The sequence below is a fragment of the Malus domestica genome, chromosome 15 (assembly GCF_042453785.1).
Source record: "Malus domestica chromosome 15, GDT2T_hap1".
Lineage (NCBI taxonomy): Eukaryota > Viridiplantae > Streptophyta > Magnoliopsida > Rosales > Rosaceae > Malus > Malus domestica.
Window position 1 is genome coordinate 5469706 of NC_091675.1, and position 16926 is coordinate 5486631.

Here is a 16926-nt window from a genome sequence, read left to right on the forward strand (position 1 = left end):
CTTCTCGTGTCTCTACTAATACTCACTGCTTTGATCTTAAGAATGTTTTACATGTTCCTGCCTTAAAGCAAGATTTGCTTTCTGCCAACAAATTCATTCTTGATAATCAATGCTCAGTTCACCTGTATCCTTTCCACTTTCTTGTGAAGGACCTTTCTTCGGAGAAGGTGCTTTTTAAAGGACCTGTACGCGACGGATTCTATCCCTTTTCTACTACAAATTCTTCTGTTGGTGCTCAACATGCTTTTGCAGCAACATCCAAGGCCTCTCAGGATATATGGCATCAAAGATTAGGCCATCCTTCGTCTCGAATAATGAATAAGATTGCTTCAACTTCTTGTATTTCTTTTACTGGTAGTTCCCTTCAGTCTATGTGTTCTAGTTGTGCGATGGGAAAATGTTCAAAACTACCATTTTCTTCTGTTTCTTGTTCATCAAGCAAGCCTTTGGAGCTTTTACATACTGATATATGGGGTCCCTCACCAGTTAGTTCTGTTCACGGTTTCCGCTACTATATCATTTTTGTTGATGATTTCTCCAAATATTGCTGGTTCTTTCCACTTAAATACAAATCTGAAGCTTTCACTGTGTTTACTCAATTCAAGTCTATGGTTGAGAATCTGTTGTGTACTAAGATTGTGACTTTGCGATCCGATTCTGGTGGGGAATTTACTAGTACTCAATTCTCCTGTTTCTTGAAAACACATGGCATCATACATCAACTTACCTGTCCTCACACCCCCGAACAGAATGGTTGTGCTGAAAGGAAGCACAGGCACATTGTTGAGACTGCACGCACCCTTCTTGCTGCCTCTAAAGTTCCCCATGAATTTTGGATTGATGCTTTTGCTACATCTATATATCTGATTAATCGGCTTCCTACTGCCTCTCAGTGTTCTCCTTGGGAATCTCTATTTCACAAGTCTCCAGATTATCATACACTCAAAATATTTGGCTGCCAGTGCTTTCCCTGGTTAAAACCTTATGTTCACTCGAAACTTGATCCCAAAAGTCAGCCTTGTGTATTTTTGGGGTATAGTTTGCAACATAAAGGATACAAGTGTCTCGATGTTGTGACAAAACGGATTTATATCTCCCGTCATGTGCTCTTTGATGAACTTCATTTTCCTTTTCATCACATTCCTTCCTCTTCCTCTCTGTCTCCACTTCTTAGTACCTGTCCCAATCCCATTCCCACATCTTTAACATTTACCACTCCTATTATCACATCTTTGTCTCAGTCCACTTCTTCTTCTTCTTCAACTCCTAATCCTGGACCTTCTACTTCCCTTCCCTCCTCTCCTTCTCTGCCACCTCAAGTCCCTCCTCCTCCTTCATCTCCGGTTAATAATCACCCTATGCAAACTCGCTCTAAGTCTGGGATCTACAAGCCTAAAGCCTACACAGCAACTACGCATCCCCTTCCCTCTTCTCTATCTCTAGACTATATTCCTAATACCTACTTACAAGCCTCCAAACACCCTCATTGGCGGCAGGCTATGCAGGAAGAGTTCAATGCCTTGCTCAGTACTGGCACTTGGTCTCTTGTTCCATCTCAACCTTCTCAAAACTTGGTCGGTTGCAAATGGGTTTTCCGCATTAAGAGGAACCCCGATGGCACTATTGCTCGGTACAAAGCCCGGCTTGTTGCGAAAGGGTTCCATCAGCAACATGGTCTGGATTATACGGAGACCTTCAGTCCTGTTGCAAAACCTGTCACTATTCGGTTACTTCTTACTTTGGCAGCTCAATTCGATTGGTTTCTAAATCAATTGGATGTTAGCAATGCTTTTCTGCATGGGGACCTCTCTGAATCTGTGTTTATGGTTCAGCCATCAGGCTTTGAAGATCCTACAAAGCCAACTCATGTCTGTAGACTGCACAAGTCCTTGTATGGGCTCAAGCAAGCCCCTCGGGCATGGTATGAGAAACTTTATTCTGCTCTTTCTTCTCTTGGTTTCCATGGTTCACAGAATGATCATTCCCTCTTCGTTAAAAAGGATCCTACATTGGTATTCATTCTTGTTTATGTTGATGATATCCTTGTTACCGGTCCTGATGCTCGAGCTTGTCAAGCTACAATCTCTCAGCTCAGTGCTTTGTTTCCTATCAAGGATTTGGGCCCACTGCACTATTTTCTTGGCCTAGAAATACACCGGTCGTCCTCTGGTATTTTTCTTTCTCAGACAAAATACATTTTGGATCTACTTCAGAAATCCAAAATGGATGGTGCCAAACCTTGTGCAACTCCCCTCAGTTCATCTCCTCTGGATCATGATTCTCCCTTCTTATCTGATCCCACAGAATATCGGTCCCTCGTTGGTGGATTGCAATACCTGACTTGGTCTCGGCCTGACCTGTCCTTTGCAGTCAACTTGGTGTGTCAATTCATGCATCAACCACGGGAATCCCATCTTCAAACTGTCAAGCGGATTCTTCGGTACCTCAAGGGTACTCTTGAACTTGGATTGTGGTTTTCTAAAACTCCCACACCTCTTAGCATCACTGCCTTCTCTGATGCTGATTGGGCCGGCTGCTCCCTGGATCGTCGTTCCACTGGTGGTTTCTGTATCTTCCTTGGTACATCTTTACTTAGCTGGAGTGCTAAGAAACAGCCTACTGTGGCCCGCTCTTCCACTGAAGCTGAGTATCGTTCTCTAGCCAACTCTGCTGCTGAACTCACCTGGATCTGCAAGCTTTTGATTGATGTCGGTCTGACCCTTCCCTCTCCTCCTAAGCTCTGGTGTGACAACATTTCTGCTATGCATCTTGCGAAAAATCCTGTCTTCCATGCTCGGACAAAGCATGTTGAACTTGATTACCACTATATCCGAGAGAAGGTTTTGTCTAAAGCTCTTTCGGTTCACTTCATCTGCACCCAAGATCAGCTTGCTGATATTTGCACAAAGCCTTTGTCTAAAGCTCGGTTTCATCTTCTCCGTCACAAACTTGCTCTGCGACAACCTCCGTTTAGTTTGAAGGGGGATATTAAGGCTAATATTGTAAAAGATAAAACTTAGAAGATATTTTTCTGATATAGTTAGTTTTCATGAGCTGTAAATCAGTTAGATGAGCTGTCATTTTCATAGGTTTATTAGTTGTATATATAACCATCTGTTGTAATCTTATTGACTAAGAAATACAATCATAAATTTTCTATCAATGCATGTGCTATATATATTTTTTGTATTATAAAAAGAATAGAACTTCTAAGTTGAAAAGATCAGCAGCAGCATCCAAGTCCAGTTCTTAAAAAAATTACTAGACTTGAATGCTCCAACAAATATTCTGGTGAGTAATCAAAGTGGAATCCTGCTTAATGATTATCATTAACACATGAATTGTTATTTGGAACTAAGGGATCATTTAGAAAAAATTATTAAAATGAATGAAAGCATTTTTAAAAAAAATGTTTTTTAGTTTCAAAAGCATTTGAAGCACTATCTACAATATCAATTATATACTTTTTGTAGGAAGCACTTCATCGTTGTTTCATTTGCATTTTTACTAAGCATCTGTCCCAAAAACATGTTTCGTTGTTTTAAAAGTGCTTCTAAATGAGACTTAAATTTTAAACAGCTCAAAAATATGATAATTTTCTCTGAAAATATTTTCAATTATTTAAAAACACGTTTCAAAAAAGCCTAAAAAAACATTAAGAAACCATATATGTCAAGTAATCCATAAACATTTTTATCAACCAAATCTTTTTTTCGTCTGGGCAAAAGGCCCAATGTTCAATTGAAATACTTGCTGAAACATGAAGCCCATTTGGTTCGACCAAAAAGAGAAACCCATTCGGGCCCAAATTAAACTTGAAATTCATCAGGGAGACGATCATACATGCTTTGATTCCAAAGGATTCAAAAGTCAGTATTTGAGCACAGCGCCTCTACAAATTACCCCCTTCAAGTTTGCTTCATTACACGTTTTGCATCCTCTTGTTTTAAATTTTAAGAAAGAAACCCAATCACGAAAGATTGGGTATTTTATACGAGCGATATTTTACCTCAAATTAATTTAAATTGCATAAATGAGAATTTGAAATCAATGCATAGAGTGAACATATTTATTTTATCCAATTTTGCTATGCTTAAGTCTTCAATCTGTTAACAATCGTGTTAATCTTAGTGAATTGTCACGTGTCCTTTAGTGGTATTGTTAAATAATAACGTGCCTTGTTTGAGGTTTGGGTTTTGCTTAATTAAAACCTTATGAATGCCAAGAATAATAAATGACATAATTACTTATTAACTTTTATCATATAAGGTAGAGATGGTAAATTTGCGTCATTTTTTAACGAGAAATGAGGTGGAAATTAGAATGGAGATGACATCCAGCCCTGTAACGGCTTTTATATTTTGCCGCGTGCATTACAAAAAAATAAGAAAAGAAAATGCCGATTAAATTTTCAAAACCCTCTAGTCGAATGAAAAAAGAGAAACTTCAAAACATGTCAATGTGGGAAACAATCAACAATGGACAACAATTACAAATTTTTTTGTTAAATCATAAATAAAAATTAGAACCATCAAATATAAGAATTAAAATTAATCCAGAATTAAGACAACAATAAAAAACTTTCACAACAATTGCGAACGGGGCCGTTTTGAGAACCTTCCCGGCCTTTTGCGTCTGCCCACCCATTCAAAAACCCTAGAGAGCAGCACCAACTAGGGCTGGGCACGGGCCAGGCCGGGCCCAAATTTGGAGGAACCAGACCTACCCGTTTTAAAATGTAACGGGCCGGGGCGGGTTGGGTAGAGAGATTTTGAATTTAGGAACCGGACCTAACCCGGCCCGTTTTAAACGGGCCGGTTCGGGACGGGTCTACTGGTCCAATTACTCTTTTTTTTTTTTTTTTTTTTTTTTTTCTGGGTCTGACATTGGGCTGCTTTTTTTTATTACCAACAACACATTCATATCTACAAGGCCAAATACAATAGGACAACGAAACCAAGCCCAGCATAAAAAGCCCTAACACCTTCATCATTTGCCGCTGCATCCTCCGCCGCTGCTGCCATTAGAAGGACAACCAAACTCGAACCAGTGGCCTGAAATCAAGCCAAATCGAGCTCCCAAAGCGGATAAAAAGACAACTTCAACAAGTCCTGCAAGATCCTTCACAGCATGATTTTCCAAAATTCAGTAAAGCAAGTAAATTCTTATTCTTTCATTAAAAAAAAAAAAAAACTCTTGACAAATCAAACCCACAAAGAATTGATACTTGGATGCTCAAAACCCTAACTGAGAATCAACAATTAGATAGCTAACTGAACAAAGCTGTTGCACACATAGCAATTCAAAGAAGAACCTCTACACACGTATTATACTTGATCCCCATCTAAAATCATTAAACCCAGATCGTAAAATAATCAGAATTCGCTAGAAAAACCATAACCATTATCATATATGAGAAAAAGCAATAAAATTGAAATCCCAAATTAAAAAAATCGAAAAACCGTAGCTCGAAAATTCAATTTTTCATCTGGATAACATGCAATTCAAATAAAAATTAAAACTCTCCATCTGGGTTCCTTTCAATTCTACCCAACAATACTGAAATGCGAAATTAGGCATACCTATTAGCTGCTGTAGCTGCTGAACCGCTTAGATTATGGTGGTGTTTTCGACGGCGATGATGGGTGGTCATGATTGGGAGAAGAGTCAGGAGACGACGAAGATAGTGGTGTTGTGGGAGAGGAGATTGAGAATCGAGAGGGAGGACTCTAGGAGAGAGAGATCGAGAGGGAAGACCCTGGGAGAAAGAGATCGAGATGGAAGACTCTCGGAGATAGAGATAGAAAGGGAGGACTCGAGAGAATCAACGAATCAAGAAGGAGGACTCTAGGAGAGAGAGATCGATAGGGAAGGCTCTGGGAGAGAAAGATCGAGAGGGAGGACTCGAGAGAATTGACGAATAGAGAAGGATAACTTTGGGAGAGAGAGATCGATAGGGAAGACTGAAAGAGAGATAGAGATCGGCAGGGAGGGACTTGGGAGGACTCGGGAGAATCTTCCAGAAAGCTGAGATGTGTGTGCATTTGTGAGATTTGAGTGTGTGTGAGAGAGATATTTGAGAGTATGTGAGGTTTGCAAACGGTTCGGGTCGGGGGCCTAGGACTTCAAAAAATTGGAACTGGCCCGCCCCTTTGTTTACTTGGACCCGCCTTGCCCCGCCCCGTTTTGTATCTAAAAGAATACGGACCCGCCCCGAACAGCCAATACCCGGCCCCTACCCGCGGGTCCAGGACCCGTTTGCCCACCCCTTGCACCAACGTTTATGTATCCGTTACTATGCCCTAGATTCCAAAACACTCGATAAAAACCCTCGTGAGCACCCCCAAATCACCAATCCAATCCAATCCAGTCGAATCCATCTATACTCTCAATGGAGCTGGTGGTGGCCTCTTCGTCTGTCGAAGCCGGCATCGGCTGTTGGGACCTCCTCAACGGCCCCGAGCAGCTCCGCTACAAGCTCTGCGCTTCTCCGCCTCATGGCCTCATTTGCGTCGGCGAACGATTCCTCGCCTCCTCTCAGCTCCGTGAGCCTTCCGCCTCCTCTGGCTCTGTCCAGTACTGGTCTTGGTCCAAGGTAAGATCACCTCCTTTCTTGTGCATACCACCTGTTCGATGAATTGCCTCATTGATAAAAAGCTTACTTTTTTTATTAAATTTTGGGAATTTTGTTGTGCAGCCGCAGGTTGATGTGAAGAGCTTCCCAGAAGAACCGATCAATCCGCTCGCTGCGAACAGCGAAGGAACCTACATTGCTGGCGGTGGCTCATCGGGGAATATCTACTTGTGGGAGGTTAATTTCCTAATCGTTGTTCTTCTAGCTCTTAAATTTATTTTCTTTTGAGCTCTGAAATGCTGATAAACATTTGTTTTTGCATCCATTTAGGTTAATACTGGTAGACTGCTTAAGAAATGGCATGCTCACTACAGAGGTGTTAGTTGCTTGGCATTTTCGGATGATGGCTCCCTGCTGATTTCGGGGTCAGAGGATGGAGGCATTAGAGTTTGGTCTCTTATAAGGTAACCACTTCTTATCTTATACTTTTGTATCTTTATGTTGTTTTCAGTCATGCACTGAAGACGTTTATATCTATATCCGTTGAATCTCCACAGATTATTCGATGATTATCAAAGTCAACAGGAAAGCCATCTGTACATACATAATTTTACGGAGCACACTCTTTGTGTAACGGATGTTGTCACAGGATATGGTGGATGCAAAGCCATTATCGTGTCAGCATCACAGGATCGCACATGTAAGGTACGGTGTGCTCTTTAGTAAATTATAAACTGTATTTGGTATAATAATAATGTTTTATAACGGACAGATCATGTACTGAACAATGATGACAAAGTAAATAAAATGGGGTCTGGGTACTATAAGAGAAAACGATTCATGAGTTCACCATCCACATGTGGATTGTTTGTCTTGATTTGTTGACCTTTTACTTTCTTAAATGCTCAGATTTATCTTGTCGGTGTTTTGTATCTTGTAAAATGTACTTGTTATAAGTCCCTCAATGTGTACTACATGTCTTTTGCCTATTATTTACTGATGCAATCTTATTAATCCTCAATAAACAAAAAAGCAATTCATTTTTGAAATCGCATGTGTTTGACATTTTGCTCCATCTAGTATTATGATTTTTTATTTGGATGTACATTTCTTAGGTTTGGAGTGTAGGAAGTGGGAGATTATTGAGAAATATTGTTTTCCCTACTATAATTGATGCAATTGCACTGGATCCTGGTGAAAATGTCTTCTTTGCCGGTGGTAGAGATGGCAAGATATACGTTGCTGCACTTAATGCTGAGAGCCCACTAAACAGCAAGTATGGGTTGCATATCATCGATTGTTTCTCGAATCACAGGTTTCTCTCTTTTCTGATAGTGAACCTTTTGATGAACTTACTGATATTCCAGTTTGCAGTTTTATTTGTTATTCTGATGAGTTTACTTCAGTTACATCTCTAACATTTAACTGTGTATTTTTCGTTTTTCAAAGTAACCAGCCGAAGATTGTTGCACGTTTTAAGAACCCGGCACTCTTCATTTTGTTGTGACAGCAAAACTCTTTTAACTGACAACTTTATACTTTGACTTTTGAACAGCAAAGCTGTTACTTGCCTAGCATATGGCATTACTGGAAATTATTTGCTTTCTGGATCAGAAGATGGCGTCATTCGAGTTTGGGATGCTAGAACTCTTAACATTGTTCGTGTGTTCAAACATGCAAAAGGTTATCTCAATGCTATTTGTATTATTGCTTTCTAACATCCATAAGCTCAAATATGTTTTATTTTAATTGTTTTTAATTTGACTTTTAAATGTGTCTGCTGTCTGTATTTGTGCCATTTCCTAACCAATTGTGTTTTCTAATTAACTACGGATCTGTTAGAGCACACACCATCTCTGTTTCTTTACCTTTCGTCCTCTCACCTTGTTCTAATGTACAGTGAACCCAACCTATTGTAACAAAGGTTGTTGTAGATAACGTTCCACTGTTTATTTTATTATCTTCCCCGAGCTTTTGCATATATGGTGGTGGTATTGAAGCAAATCTAGTGCAAATTAGTTTACATTTTATATTCGACTTTCTCTGTTGTTTATGCTCAATCTGCCAAACTTTACTAATTTGTTTAGTATTTACATAAAATTTGCACTGTACTGTGCAGGTCCAGTGAATAATATTCTAGTCGTTCGACAGCATTTTTCTCAGATGAATTCATATGCGTCCTCGAGAAGGCATGGTTCATCATTACCACCTCCACTGGAAAAGTATACAACAGAGGAAGGCGGAGACATTAGAGCTTTCCTTGGAGGCCCGGCTACTTGCAGTAATTTGACAGAACCATTGTACATCACTGAACAAGTGATGAATAGGCAAATCAAAGAGCTTCAGGTTCGTTTTTATTGCTTCATAAATATTCTTAAGACAGTAATTATAGACATTTCGGAAGTGTGTTGGTGCGTATGTGTGGGCACTGGGTATCCACGCACCGAACTACTAATAATGTTTCATAATTATTCAACTACTGGAAATGAACGGTATATCTTCATGGACGTCGAACTTTACTTTTGGCCTCATTTTCAGCAACAAGGTTCTGCCTCAGCCGAAATGGAGATTGAGAGACTCAAGCGGGAAAATGAAAGAGCCACACAAATGGCTCAGCAGTGGAGAAAAATGTATGACAACTTGCATCAGTTCTGTGTAAATGAGCTTTTGGATGGTGATCAAGGTGTCTCAAATGGAAATGCAGCTTGAATACCTGACAACTTACCAGCTTTGTTTTGTTCTTCGTATTTTTAGTTCGTATTCCTATTTTCTTGCCATATTACTTTAAAATATTTGTAGAATTTGCTATGAACTTCCAAATTCATGTCTTTTGTGTTTTGCCTGTGTAAAGGTGTCAACAGGGCCGATTAGTCTGGACCATTTAAAGTCGGCCCATGTTAATTTGTGGTTGTAGGGAGTAGTCTTGGTGATTTGTTGTACTTGTCTTATTCGTGTAGTTTTCCTGACATAACTAATATCTAAACATATCATGTTTTGTTAAACCCGTTAAAATGAACAGGTGTGTCATTTTAACGGATGTGTCATTTATGCAATGCAAAGAATGACATCATCATGATGATCATAATTCATGTTCTTTGAAGCCAAATAAATTAGAAGGAATTCACATAACACGTACTCCAATGTGACCAAAACCCAATACTTGCTGTTTAAGACAAAAACCATCCTGTGAGATCATCAAACCCATCATGACGCAAACACCTCCAAATAAGCAAAACCCCTTTACCAACACAACAGTAAAGTCCGCTGCTGGACCAAAGTGCCTTCTCTTCTTTCCCCACAACAACCCTATTTTTTCCCTTCAAATTAGAGGAGAGTGGCAGTGACCACCATCTTGAAAACGAAAACACCAAACTTCGAACCCAAACAAGTGCATTAGATGCTTTTTGACTGTGCCCACTTAATTGGTCGAACAGAAGCAACTGCAATACACCACCCTATCTAAAAAAATTGATGAAAATCATGCAGAGAGAGGAAGAGATCAAATAGGGGACCATTTCTCATCAAGCATAAATTTATAATAATTTGTAATGACTAGGCACTCCGCCTTCAACTTATTGTAAATAATATCATTTGTTAAAAAAATAAAATAAAAAAAATAGAAAGAAACAAAAATTAGATAATATCGTTTGTTAAAAATAAAAATAAAAACAAAATAAAGAAAGTGGAAAGAAACAAAAATTCTTTACTGGACACTGCTTGACTTATTATGTATTGAGTTATTCAAAATTGATTTTATTGGGTTATAAACACTATAATCGAAATCATTTATTTTCTTTAAACAATTTTAAGATTACTTTTGCAAAAATTCATTCAATTTGAAGTATGATGTTATTTGCTACCATGATTCAATTCGTTAAACACACATGGATGGCTAAACGGCTTCCATATTTAATGATTTTTTTCTTCTAAACATAATCTTCAATAATAATAAAGAAAATGAATGATCTGATTATAATTTTTGAATGGTGAAATGATAAATGATATCGTCACTGTGAGAGGAAAAATAATGGGTTTATTTCTAAGAATATGTATGTGTAACTGTGTTTGCTTGCTGGGTTTGGCGTATTATTAAAAGGGTAATGTTAATGAAACTAAATTTTTAAACCAAATTTTGTAAACTAAATTATATGGTTGTTGATTATTGGATTATTACTTAAGTGTTGATTAACATGCTTATTTCCTATTTAGTGACACATCATTTGGTTTACAAATTTAGTTATAAATTTAAGGAGAAATTAGGTTCACATCCTTCTTTTTACTACTCCATTGATTAAAATCCATTCATTTTCAATTTTTGATCATGGTCTTTGGGTATTAATAACATCATTAATTATTTGAATAATAAAATATTTTTATTTTTAAATATATTCCTTTAGTGTTAAAAATGTTACAATTAGTATGTTTATATCTATGGCTAAATTTTTTATCATATATTTTTATTTTTAGTTTGTACCAAATTTTTTTTTTCATTTTTTATTAGTTTCTTTTTGTACCCATATTTTTTAAAGTTTTATTTGTGTTTGTACCCATGTGTAGTCACGTGACATTGTATATGTAATCAATGATAGAAAAATTACATACGGTATATTTATGTTTTATGCCTAAACTTTGTATCATATATTTATATTTTTAGTTTGTACCCACCTTTAATTTGCAACATTTTTTAAAATTTTTAGTATTTTCTTTTTAGTTTTATTTTGTACCCATGTATTAATTTCTTTTAGCGCCTATGTTTTTCAAAAATTCATTTGTACTCATATTTTTTTAATCTTTTATTTGTACCCTAATTTATTTATAATGTACCCATTCTTCTTTATTATTGTACCACTTTGTTATATGTGAAATGTACCAATTTTTTTAAACACTATGGATACATTCTTTTGCCATTTATTATTTCTTATTTCTTATTTTTACATAGTTTTTATCCATTTATTCAATCAAAATGTTTGAATTTTTTTATTGTAACCATTTCTAATAGTATTATAATGAGGTATTTTAAATTTATAGGATTATAAATCTCATAAAATATCAAACAATTAATGTCAAAACTATAAAAATATAAATATTAATTATAATATTATGAGGTGTACAAAGTGAATTTGATCAAACTTTGAATACTATTAAGGTTTTAGTCAAAGAATGTTAAGGATTAAGGACCGCATCCAAAGTATCCCTAAATTTAATCTCTCTAACATTATTCTTATTAAAATATGACCAGCTAGGTATACAAAAATTATAAATGTTTGATGTGGGGAAGAAGATAAGGTGGTGCAACCAGTGATAATGCAAAGTTAAAAAATCCCCACCCAACAGCAAGATCTCTCTTCTTTAGATTCTTTTTATCCAATCGAACTTCTTACACAGAAGATGTCTCTTTATTCATGTCTTATGCCAAAAACTTTTATTTTATTGTATTAATTAATGCGGGATAGAGATTTCATCTCATCTGCTACAGTATATAGTTGTATTCACCTATATATATACTTATATATTGAACTTTTGAACAATATTTATTGTATTTTTATTATAGAAAGGTATATATCTTGACGAAATCAATTCTATGTTCTTAATTATTCTTCTGTTTTATTCGATCGCAACGTAATGGTGAAGGGAGGTCTAGGGTTTAGGAAGTGAGGCAGATTAATCTAAAGCATAAAAGGTTAATGATTATGGTATATATATATGTCGTGCTCCTTGAGTAAATGGTATCCAGCAAGCTCCTAACTAGCTAGTTCATTGCCAAATTTAGTTGAACCCATTTTTAACTTAGAGTTTCATCAGGTTCTCATGGTTCTACTGATCAGTCAGTTTCATTTAGTTCCTACTCTTCCTAATATATCCTTGTCGGTAATATGATTATCCATCGCAGTCATATGTGGTATTGGCACTAACCTGGAATGCGCAGCTAAACTTCCTAACATCCCGTCTAGATGGGTTAACCCACCCGAATTTTGGTGGCCGAGTCCGTCCAACTGCATTGTTGACATAGATATAGATGTACTGAAACAATCTTTGTTATTTTTTGTACTCTAAACTAGAAAAAGTTAATACATGTGTGTTTAAGTTACCTCAATATACATCTCTCAAATGAGTGAAGCTCTGAAAGTGTATTTTTGAAAGAAGATGTCTTGCTATAAAATCATTTGGTAATATATCAGAGATGTTAATTCATGTTTTGAATTTAACAATATATGTACGTGCCCCATGTCACTCAATATTTGTTGTCCACATGTTAGACTTAAATCATATCACACATGAGAACTAGTGTGTTTAGAACGTAAATTTAACGTCAATATATTGAGAAACATTCTATATATATATATGCTTGTAAAAAATTACGTTGATTCTTATATTGCGAATTAGTTTCACGGTCAACCATAAGCTTATTTTAAATACAATGGAATGTTAACATGCATTCGATTGTTAAAAAGAGCATTATTTACTGTATGACATAATTAAAAGGGTAAATAATATGTTTTACATTCGACTTGATGATGATCACAAGCCGCAGGCCGCATGATAATTATATATATTGTTCGTAATAGCAATTCCAGCACATGATCAGGAGGGTAGGCACCAGAAAACCTGATCCATCTCGAAACGCGTTCCCAAGCAATAAGAGAAGAGAAGATGAGTTTTATTAGGCTGTACTACCACCATACAATAAAATACAAACCCTAGCTAAATCTTATCATTATATCATATCATATCACATATGTGGAGCCAAAACCCTAAATATTTACTAGCTACATTATCTAGGACTCTCCGATTGGACCATTGACACAGGCAGCAGGCCCACACTCACATCCCCGGCTGATCAACGGCATCGTATTCCCACCGCCAGCCAGTAAAAGAAAGGAATGTATCTGTCATTTATGAGACAGCGGGGGAGGGGTTCTGGTGAGATTTCTGACACCTGTCATGTGATTGTGGGGGCTTTGGCCTTGAAAAAAAAAAGGACTGGGATCACCTCCGGATCCCTCCTGCTGAGCAAACTGTGCAAAACATCACAACCTTTCATTTTCATCTTGTCTTGTTTTGCATGAGAATTTTTCACTATTTAAATTTATTTCTGGCCACAAGATCAAAAATAGAAGGATATGATGTTTTGGCTCAGCAGGGGGATCCAGAGGTGATCCCAGTCCTAAAAAAAGTGAATTTTTTAGGCAAAGTCAGACCATCACAGTTGACGGTTCCACTCAAATGGTGTTTTTCTGTATAATAAACAAACACTTTCAGAAAAAACACTTTCACAAACACTTCCAGTAAAAACACTTTCACAAACACTTTCAAACAGTTGGTAGATCTGAACCCTTTATTTTTCTTTCATTACATTCACTACCTGTACATTTGTGTGTTACTATTAACGCTTCTCTTTTGGTGTAAATATCTAGATTTACGGTGAGCATCACTGAAATTAAAATGACCATCTTCTGCATTTGATTAGGGTTTTTGGTCATGGTCAATTCGTACACTGTGTAAGTGCTAGGTGGGGCCCACTTGTTAATCTAAGGGTCCAGATGGAAATGATGGACAGCATGCTCCACTGTGATGCTCTTCCAAATCTAGGAAGCAATAATCAGGTATGAACCTTTTAACTTTTTTATCTCCATCCCGAAAGAAGAGGTTGTTTCCCAACAAAGAAAGAAACCAAAAATCAAGGCAAGGAAGAAAAAGATCTAACAGCTTTGGTTATTTTAAAAGATTGACCACACAATTCCAAGAGCATATATGTGATTATTCGGGACGTTAATTTCCGGTATTTCGTGTGGATGTCAACACTAGTTACTCAACAACACTATTACAGTTTTTCGTTTAAATTTGAAGTTTTAACTCGAACATTTAAACCTAAAATATGAACTTCTAAGGTTATTTATACCTTCAAACAACAATTAACCGAGGACTAGATAAAACTTTGAAGGGAAAGTATTGATGAAAAGTGAGTGTCAATCAAATTTAAGTTGCAACTTTCACCTTAGATATAACATGTTGGTCGAGAAGCCTAGAATAATTGAAAAAGTTTTTAAAGAAAAAGTTTTTGGAAACCTAGTAAAAATATAAGTTAATTTTGGAAAAACACTTGAAATCCTTCTTACAAGAAGCGCGCCAATTATTTCAAGTGCTTTTAGAACCAAAAACATTTTTTATAAGGATAACGTTAGGGAGACCAAATTTTTTAAACCAAATGATGTGTCACCAATAAGAAACAAGTACGTTAATCAACACTTAATCAATCGTCCAATCATCTACAACTATATCATTTGGTTTACGAATTTGCTTTAAATTTTTTTATCTCCCTAACATTACTCTTTTTATAAAACGCTTTCAGTTATTTAATAGTACTTTCAGACGACCTCTAATTCCATAGTTAATAAAGAGGCGGGATGAGTTAAATTTTTTTATGGCACATATATATATGGTTTATAATTAAGTGCAGTAAGAACGACACTTCGCCATGTAAGTCAATAAATAATATAAATGTATTTTATCGAGTACAAAATATTGATAAAACATCAATTTGAAGTAAATGAACCTAAAATTGGAGTCTCTATATATTCTTCCAAGGGGACTGGGGGTCTGATCTCAATATTATCACTATTTAATTCACTCGTTTCCTTCGGCTCCTCTTCTCTTACCTTTGTGTATTTCTCTCCTTCGCTACTCTACTGCAAATTTTCTGATAAAACTCCACTAGCTCTTCTATCTTTCCCATCCCTCTGCATCCAGCAGTACTATTTTCCATCACTTCTCAGTCTTCAAACCCTACTTCCCCTTGCTGTTCTCTTTTCTTCTCAGACACTTTAAATTTTATTTTTCTTGCCAATTTATAATATAAATAAAATTATAGGTACAATCTTAGCTATATACGTAGCAAGTATATACATAGCAATGGATATTGGCCAGTACAAATCAGAGGAGCAGATGGAGATGATGATGATGATGCAAATGGAAAAAATATCCGAGCTCTGCGGTGCCTACAACGACGTTGTTTCCGACCTGCCGCAGTCCGATCTCAATTTCTCCTCCACCACAACTAGTCCCAATAGTATCAGTGCCACCATGTCTCATTACACTACAGACCAAAACCCACATAACAATAGTATCCATTCACCAAACTCAAACTCACAATCCTTCCTAAACCTTCCAACAATCCCATCTACCATTTCATTCACCAACACAAACCCTACCGAGCAAACATTGTTTTCAACACCGTCACAAAAACGTGCTTCGATGGCAGCCATGAGGGAGATGATATTCCGGATTGCAGCCATGCAGCCAATCAACATCGACCCGGAATCGGTTAAGCCGCCAAAGAGAAGGAACGTGAAGATTTCTAAGGACCCTCAGAGCGTGGCGGCCCGGCATCGGAGAGAGAGGATTAGTGAGAGGATTAGGATCCTGCAGAGACTTGTCCCGGGCGGGACAAAAATGGACACCGCTTCCATGCTAGATGAGGCCATTCACTATGTCAAGTTTTTGAAGACTCAGGTCCAAACGCTGGAGAGAGCTGCGACTAATAGGCCTACCGGGATTGGATTTCCTGTGGCCATGTCTAGTGGGAGCTACATATCTAACTCTATGGCTAAGGCTTATCAGGCTCCTCCTTCTCATCAGAATGTGCAGCATTTCGGTGATGCTTAATTATTGATTACATAGTCCAACTGATAACGAGACTAATGTTAATTGTTTGATTGTGGGGTTGTAAATTAGGAACATGCATAAAACTATTGTGATCTTCGTCGATCTCATATAGTTTTAAGCTTACTTGTAATCCATGTTCTCTTTTCCAATAATTTAATAATAACATCCCTTGATTTTCATGAAGAAATCAGAATTTGTTTTAAATCTTAATTTTTGAAATTGTCAATTTTTGTTATGTAGTCGAAATTTCATCACTAATGTCTTTAGATATTTAATCATTGTGTTATTAATATTTCATTTTAATCAGTTTAACAATTAAAATTTAAAATCTATAAATTATGATCAATTGAGATGGGGACAAGGATTGTCTGCCCTCCTAGTTGTGGTGCCCTTCTATGCTCTCCTATTTTGTGCGGTCACGGTTAAGCCACGTCAATATTTTATATTAATTTTTTAATGAGATAATAAGACAAAAAATAATAAAAATATAAAATATTGACGTAGCTTAACCGTGACCGCACAAAATAGGAGGGCATGAAAGGGCACCACAACTAGGAGGACAGACAATCCTTATCCTTGAGATGGGGATTCATTACTTTAACATATGGTCCTTGGGAACATACAAAAAATGTACTATAATCTTTAGTGAGTTGACAGGGTTTGGAAACTAGATGTATCTTTGTGTGCCT

At 36.8% G+C, this 16926-nt stretch overlaps 2 protein-coding genes across 2 annotated transcripts; both read left to right on the plus strand.

Annotated features, from left to right (window-relative positions):
* Positions 1-4568: 4568 nt before the first annotated feature.
* LOC103455960 (protein ROOT INITIATION DEFECTIVE 3) lies at positions 4569-9576 on the plus strand. The gene is made up of 9 exons (XM_008395573.3): positions 4569-4663; positions 6252-6595; positions 6698-6811; positions 6905-7038; positions 7132-7279; positions 7690-7889; positions 8130-8257; positions 8694-8920; positions 9113-9576. The coding sequence occupies exons 2-9, from the start codon at positions 6392-6394 to the stop codon at positions 9281-9283; spliced, it is 1326 nt and encodes a 441-aa protein (XP_008393795.2). The 5' UTR covers positions 4569-4663; positions 6252-6391; the 3' UTR covers positions 9284-9576.
* Positions 9577-15053: 5477 nt separating this feature from the next.
* On the plus strand, positions 15054-16424 carry LOC103455961 (transcription factor HEC2-like). The gene has a single exon (XM_008395574.4). The coding sequence runs from the start codon at positions 15485-15487 to the stop codon at positions 16235-16237; it is 753 nt and encodes a 250-aa protein (XP_008393796.2). The 5' UTR covers positions 15054-15484; the 3' UTR covers positions 16238-16424.
* The last annotated feature ends 502 nt before the right edge of the window (positions 16425-16926 follow it).